The sequence below is a fragment of the Physeter macrocephalus genome, unplaced genomic scaffold, assembly GCF_002837175.3.
Source record: "Physeter macrocephalus isolate SW-GA unplaced genomic scaffold, ASM283717v5 random_99, whole genome shotgun sequence".
Classification (NCBI taxonomy): Eukaryota; Metazoa; Chordata; class Mammalia; order Artiodactyla; family Physeteridae; genus Physeter; species Physeter macrocephalus.
This window is the reverse complement of record NW_021145376.1, coordinates 81,029-87,931: the sequence shown is the minus strand read 5'-3', so window position 1 is coordinate 87,931 and position 6,903 is coordinate 81,029. Positions and strand designations below refer to the sequence as shown.

Sequence of the window (6,903 nt, the reverse complement as noted above, 5' to 3'; positions counted from 1 at the left end):
GTTTCTGGAGCTCCTTTACGCGGTGCGCTTAATCCCCTCTCCTCTCGCACCAGGAGACAGAGGCAAGAAAAAGTCTCTTGTCTCTTCGGTAGCTCCGCGCCCGTTTCTGGAGCTCCTTTAAGCGGCGCGCTTAAACCCCTCTCCTCGCGCACCAGGAAGCAAAGAGGGAAGAAAAGGTCTCTTATCTCTTAGGCAGCTCCAGACTAACCCGGACTCCCTCCAGGCCAGCCGTGGCGCACTAACCCCTTCAGGCTGCGTTCACGCCGCCACCCCCAGTCCTCGCCCGGCTTCCGACCGAAGCCCGAGCCACAGCACCCAGCCGCCGCCCGACCAGGCGGGTGAGCAGACAAGCCTCTCGGGCTGGTGAGTGCCGGTCGGCACCGATCCTCTGTGCGGAAATCTCTCCGCTTTGCCCTCCGCACCCTGTTACTGCGCTCTCCTCCGCGGCTCCGAAGCTCCCCCGGTCCGCCACCCGCAGTCTCCGCCCGCGAAGGGGCTTCTAGTGTGTGGAAACCTTTCCTCCTTCACAGCTCCCTCCCACTGGTGCAGGTGCCGTCCCTATTGTCTCTGTTTATTCTTTTTTCTTTTGCCCTACCCAGGTACTTGGGGAGTTGCTTGCCTTTTGGGAGGTCTGAGGTCTTTTGCCAGCGTTCAGTGGGTGTTCTATAGGAGCAGTTCCACGTGTAGATGTATTTCTGATGTATTTGTGGGGAGGAAGGTGATCTCCGCGTCCGCCATCTTCTCTCCGCCTAGGCACGATAATTTTTAAGTACCGTTTAGATCCTGGGCTTCGTGCAGGTGCCAGGGATCTGACCTACACCCTCTCTGCCCTCCTGTTGCTTGGAGCCTAGCATGGCGTGAAAGTGTGATGAGAGTGTTAGTGGCCCACTTTTGGGGGGGTCATCTTGGGTGACTTGGGGTGAGTCATGTGACCTGTCTGAGCATCAGTTTCCTTTTCTGGAATAACACAGGCTTCCTAGCAGGGCCACTGTGGGAATGGGTGATGGAAGGCCAGTACCCAGTCCAGGGAAAAGGCCCTCCGTGTGGTCCCCTCTGCCCACACCTGGCCCAGCCCAGTGACCGACCCCCAGGGGGGGTCTCAGTGGCTGCAGAAACCACTCCGTAATGATAACAACCCTTCTTGTCTTTTTCCTCAGGCCTGCCAACCACAGGTAGGGGCGCCAAGGCTTGGAGTGGGCGTGTGATTCTGGATGTGGGGCTGGGGCTCGGACGCCCTGACGCTTCTGCCCCCTCTTCCGTTCCCCGCTCCGCCTGGCTTGGTTTTGGCTTGAGGGCTTGTGCTTGGGCTGTGAGGTGCCTGGCTGAGCTGACCTGCTGAGGAGTGGCTCTGGCTGGCCCTGGGGCTGGGTGCTGCAGGCTCTCCAGGGCCGTGTCCTCTCTTCCTGGCAGGGGCCAGCTGGAGATCAGCAGCCTGGTGCCCTTGGGGCCCAAGTACGTGGTGAAGTGGAACACGGCGCTGCCCCAGGTGCAGGTGGTGGAGGTGGGCCAGGAGGGCGGCTCCTATGACAAGGACAACGTACTCATCCAGCACGCCGGTGCCAAGAAGGCCTCGGCTGCAGGCCAGGCCCAGAGTGAGTACCTGCCCGACACTGCCCTGGGAGCACCTGCCCGGGCTCGGCCCCCAGGCCCACAGGCACTTGGCCCAGAGACTTTTCCTGCTGTACATAACTGTACACAAACACACCCACATCCCTACCTGAGTGTGCGAATCACGCAGTCACACCTCACAGCCCCTGCCCACCCCGGTCCTGTACACCCTGGCGAGCATGCACACGCACACGCACACACGTGCACACGCGTGCATATGCACACGCAGTGACCTTGGATCAGAAAGGGTGACCTCCAGTGCCTGCCTGGCCATTGCTTGCCTCCACGTGGGACCTCAGTTCGCCTGTCTATACAGTGAGGGGCCCCAGTGACACTCACCCTGTCCCTGAAATCCGCAGGGCCCAGGCTCAGGGCTGCCTGGCTCTGCCTGGATCCTCTTTCCCCCGTGCCATCCCCTCAGACTGTTGGACAACAAGGGCAATGCGAACTCGGGGTGGCAGGCTCCCCATGCGCCCCGTTCTCTCCATCTCCGCGGTGCTGTGGCAGGAACTTCCCGGTGCTGCCTTTCCTTCCCCTTTGCCCCTTCCTGTCCTGTCCCGTCCCATCCTCTACCCTCCCCAGGCCGACTCTTCAAAATGCACATCAGAGCTGTGTGTCGCCCTCCACCTGAAATCTGCCGGTGGCTTCCCGCTGCTCTCAGGGTGAAGTCCCAGTTTCCCCCCCCCACCCCGCCCCTGGGCCCACACTCCCGTCCTGGGGGCCCACCTGTCAGGGCTGCCTGGCTCTGCCTGGATCCTCTTTCCCCCGTGCCATCCCCTCAGACTGTTGGACAACAAGGGCAATGCGAACTCGGGGTGGCAGGCTCCCCATGCGCCCCGTTCTCTCCATCTCCGCGGTGCTGTGGCAGGAACTTCCCGGTGCTGCCTTTCCTTCCCCTTTGCCCCTTCCTGTCCTGTCCCGTCCCATCCTCTACCCTCCCCAGGCCGACTCTTCAAAATGCACATCAGAGCTGTGTGTCGCCCTCCACCTGAAATCCGCCGGTGGCTTCCCGCTGCTCTCAGGGTGAAGTCCCAGTCCCCCCCCCCCGCCGCCGCCCCTGGGCCCACACTCCCGTCCTGGGGGCCCACCTGCCGCCCCACCTCAGCCCAGCCCGCCCCTTCACTCCCTGGGCTTGGCTGCCCTGAGCTCTCCGTTCCTGGGGGGTTGAGCCCCCTCCTGCCCCAGGGCCTTCTCCTGGCCTCTTCTCTTTTCCAGAGTGTTCTCCTGCCATCCTGTTTTTGTCCGTCTGCCCCTACTCATCTTAGCTCAGGTGACACTTCCTTAGAGAAGCCCTTCCTGATTCCTTTGGACTTGCCAGGTCCCCGTCCAGTGCTCTCAAGGCCCGGGTGTGTTTTCACCTTTATGGTGATGGTCTGGTTGCCATCTCATCTTTCCCCTTGATGTGACTGTAGCCCTCCGGAGCCTGGTGTGTGGCGGGTGTTAATAGACATTTGTTGAATGAACGAAGGACGTAACTGCATGGCCAGCAGGAAGGCACTTGGCTGTCACCCCTCCCCACTGGCCAGCTCTGTCCATCCCTGACCTGGGAGGTGGCTCTGAGGGAGGGACTCACCACACACTCTCGTCCTCGGAAGGCTGCGCCCACTTCAGCTGCTGTGTTCCCCTCCCCGGGCCTGGGAGGCATGGGAGGCTGTCTTGTGTTCCTGGCTCTCTGTTCACAGAAGCCCCCTGGGAGGGGCTCCTGGCCCATCTGACCCCCTCAGAGGTGCCTTTAGCCGTGGCTCCACTCCACTCTCCCCCCACCATTCGGGCTCTTGCTCTGGGAGTGCTTCTTCAGCCACTGTTTTATCTATGGCCACATTTCTCAAAGTAGAGTACTAGGCTGCCAGACCCCCTTCAAAGAGGAAAAAAGAAATCCTTGTTGAACCCCAGTTGGCCTTGCATGATTTTTTATTATATTGTTATTCAAATATTTGCAAGTATAAGACTAGGTATAATCGACTCCTTATGCTTATATCCCTTGAACAACCATAAAACCAAAATAGAATCACAAATGGAATAAGAATGATGCTACAAAATAATAAAATTCAAATTAACAGCATTAATTTAATGTGATGGATGATGTTGTTTTGCTGGCACCAAATTGCTCTCAACATGGATGTGGTCCTCTTATGGGGCAGTTCCTTTTGCGTTCTCTGCACCTGTACCCCAAAGTGCCTCACGGTGATCTCCATTTCCCACCAGCTCACCCCATTTGGGGTGCTGCAGAGCCCTTCTTTGCCTTTCGTTTGGTGTGAGCGTATCTCTTACCGCCCACGCCCACCTTGCTCTGTGTGCATTACCTGGTGACCATCACGTGGTACCAAAGTCCACGGAAGCCCTGATACCGTGCAGCAGGATGTGGCTTTAAAGTCATTGTATCCCGGTGACTGAGGATGTTTATCTGACTTTTAGATAATCACCTCGATGAAAATCCAAATTAAATGCCTCCGCCCCTGGGATTCTGTAAGAGCTCAGCTTGAGTAACCATGGTGTAGAGAACACAGCCCAGATTCCCTAGCCTGGCATTCAGGGACCTCCCCATCCAGTCCTGCTGGGCCCTCCTGCTCTGTCTCTTGCTGTCCTCCCTCCACGTCCCCAACACTGCATTTGTATCATCACCAGAGATCTGGGCACCCTCAGGCCCCATCCCATCTCTGTCCTATCACCCCGATATCTTTCTCCCCAGTACCTCTCACCATCTGCAGTTGTTAATTGACTCCTCCCTGACCCCTGACCGGGTCATAAGCTCCACAAGAACAGGGACCCTGTCTGTCTCATTTGCAGCTGTCTCTCCACCATGTAGACTAGAACCTGCCATATAGTAGGTTCTTAGTACATCTTTGAACAACTTACTGTTCCTGGGCTTCCTTATGCCACAGTGCCTTTGCACTTGCGGTTTTCCTTTTTTGGCAGTGCCCACCGCTCTCCTGGGCCTGTGAAGTCTCCTCGCCTCTCATGGGCACAGTTGGTTCTCAGTCTTCTGGTCTCCTGTGACCGTTTGTATAGACTGAGAGTGGCCCAGATCCTAGGCGCTAGACTTGACCCGTGATTGGATTTGTCCCCGCTGGTAGACAAGAGCCTGGTAACATTTCCTTCTGTATCTCTAGTGCCATATCTCCAGGGTGACAGCTCTTCGTTTTTGCAGTGAGTACCTGCTTGGGCCCTTGGTGGTGCCTTCCCCACCCCTGAGGCTGAGTAGGGTCTCTCTCTGCCCAGATAAGGTGTACCTCGGGCCCCCGCGCCTCTTCCAGGAGCTGCAGGACCTGCAGAAGGACCTGGCTGTTGTGGAGCAGATCACCCTCCTTGTCAGCACGCTGCACGGCACCTACCAGGTACCCAGCACCGGCCTCGGCAGGAAAGTGTGGGTGGGCTCCTCTCCCGCCCAGTCGCCCGATGTGCCCTGGCCTCCGGGCTCCCACTAGCAGCAGTACTGGCTGAAGCTCCTGTCGCTACCTGGAAGTCTGGTGGGCGGCCTCCGGGCATTTTTTTTTTTTTTTTTTTCGTTCTCTGCTCAGTGTCTGGTCTGTCCTGCAGCTCCTTCCTGAGCCTCGTCCCGGGCTGGAAACGAAGCTGGCTGGGAGGGTGTGTCCCTCTCAGAGGAGGGGTGCCATGGATGGGGGAGGTCTGAACCAAGGCCTGGAGCCTGGGGAGTGGGCATCCCCCCACTGCTTGTGGCCAGGTGAGCCGCCCAGGTCGAGCTCCCGCACGGACCCCCGGCTCCTCCGCCCTTGGGGCCCCGACTGCTGTGGGATCTGGGGTGGCTTTCGGGGAGCCAGAGGGCTGTATGGTGACCTCCTTGGCCTCCTTGACCCTAGAACCTGAACATGACCGTGGCTCAAGACTGGTGCCTGGCCCTGCAGAGGCTTATGCGGGTGAAGGAGGAGGAGATCCACTCGGCCAACAAGTGCCGCCTCAGGCTCCTGCTTCCCGGGAAACCCGACAAGTGAGAAGAAGAGGGGCCTTGGAGAGGGGTGTCAGGACCAGCCTGCTTGCCAGCACTGCGGGGGGGGGGCGCGTACACGCATCGTGGGCCGTGCCTGGCAACGCATTTGACACAGAGCAGGAGCTCGTGGTCAAATGAGTGAATGAATGAATGAATGAACGAACGACCTATTTGTACCTGGGGTGAGTCTGTCCTCTGTTAGGCTACTGGGACACCCTGCCGTCGGTGGGTAGACTGTGCAGTCCCCTGGGACCAGGCCCTGGGTCTCCTCTCATGGATCCAGCCTCCCCCCAAATGCTCCCACAGGAGCTTATGCTCCGTCAACCCGCAGCTGACGTTTGTGGAATTGATGCAGAGATGGGGAACGCTATCTGTCTGATCCCCACTCTCCAGAGGAGGAAGGTGAGGCTCAGAAGTAGGTGGCAGAGCTGGGTTCTGAGGAGTCTGACTCCGAAGCCTAGGCTGGCGCAGTGAGGGCCTCAGAGCCCAGGTTTTGACCTCTCGGTTGGGCGGGGACAGTGTTACAAGCACAGTGGCTGCAGGGCAGGGGAGACTGGGGCGCTGTGGTCTGAGGCAGGTCCGGGAGCCAGGATGCAAGGCCCAGGACTGGAGTCTGAGGGTCAGCAGCCTGGAACCTTCTGGGGGCCCTCGCACAGTGGCTCACAGTGCCCTGCTGAGCGGCTCTCTCCCCTTCTCTGCGCCCCTTCCTCACCTTCCTGCCCACCTCCCGGGGGCTGGGATGTCTCACAGCGGGGAAATGGGCCCCGGAGAACAACGAAGGGGCTTCCGCTGCTCTAAGGTGAGATGACAGTGTGTTGACACAGTGACCTCTGGCCGCCCCAAGCCTGTACATACCGCCATTCATTTATTTTTTCATTCATTCATGTGTCCGTTCAGGAGACATTTACCAAGCAAGTGCCCTGTGCCAGGTGTTGGGAACAGGCCCAAGTCAGAGGCTCCGGGTCAGGCGTGTGCAGGTGTCTGACGAGGCCTGTGGAACCCTGACCAGGTGGGGCCCTGGAGGGCCTCTCGAGTCGCAGCCTGCGGAGGGCCAGACCCCCCATGGCCTTGCTAGGCACCCACGCCAGGGTGCCTGGGCCGGGCTGGGGGCCGTGGCCTGGTCGCTCGGGGGAGTTACCTGCCCCCTCCCCGGGGCTGTGGTGCGAGGAGGGAGTCCTCCCCCCGGGGACTGAGGCTTTGCCAGGCCACTGGCCTCTCTGGCCATGCTTTTTTTTTTTTTCTTTCTGCGGTACGCGGGCCTCTCACTGTCGTGGCCTCTCCCGTTGCGGAGCACAGGCTCCGGACGTGCAGGCTCAGCGGCGACGGCTCACGTGCCCAGCCGCTCCGCG

The 6,903-nt window shown here is 59.5% G+C and overlaps 1 protein-coding gene across 7 annotated transcripts in view; it reads left to right on the top strand.

Moving 5' to 3' along the window:
* The window catches only part of LOC102990664 (rho guanine nucleotide exchange factor 10-like protein), an 86,081-nt gene that overhangs the window by 24,080 nt on the left and 55,098 nt on the right, over positions 1 to 6,903 (top strand). For 5 of the 7 annotated variants that reach the window (XM_028483929.2, XM_024125359.3, XM_028483933.2 and 2 more), the window contains exons 9-12: positions 1,158 to 1,172; positions 1,411 to 1,592; positions 4,828 to 4,943; positions 5,427 to 5,554. In XM_028483929.2, the coding sequence (XP_028339730.1) occupies positions 1,158 to 1,172; positions 1,411 to 1,592; positions 4,828 to 4,943; positions 5,427 to 5,554 (441 nt within the window). The remainder of the gene's footprint in view (positions 1 to 1,157; positions 1,173 to 1,410; positions 1,593 to 4,827; positions 4,944 to 5,426; positions 5,555 to 6,903) is intronic. The other 2 variants (XM_028483931.2, XM_024125360.3) reach the window with 1 other exon arrangement.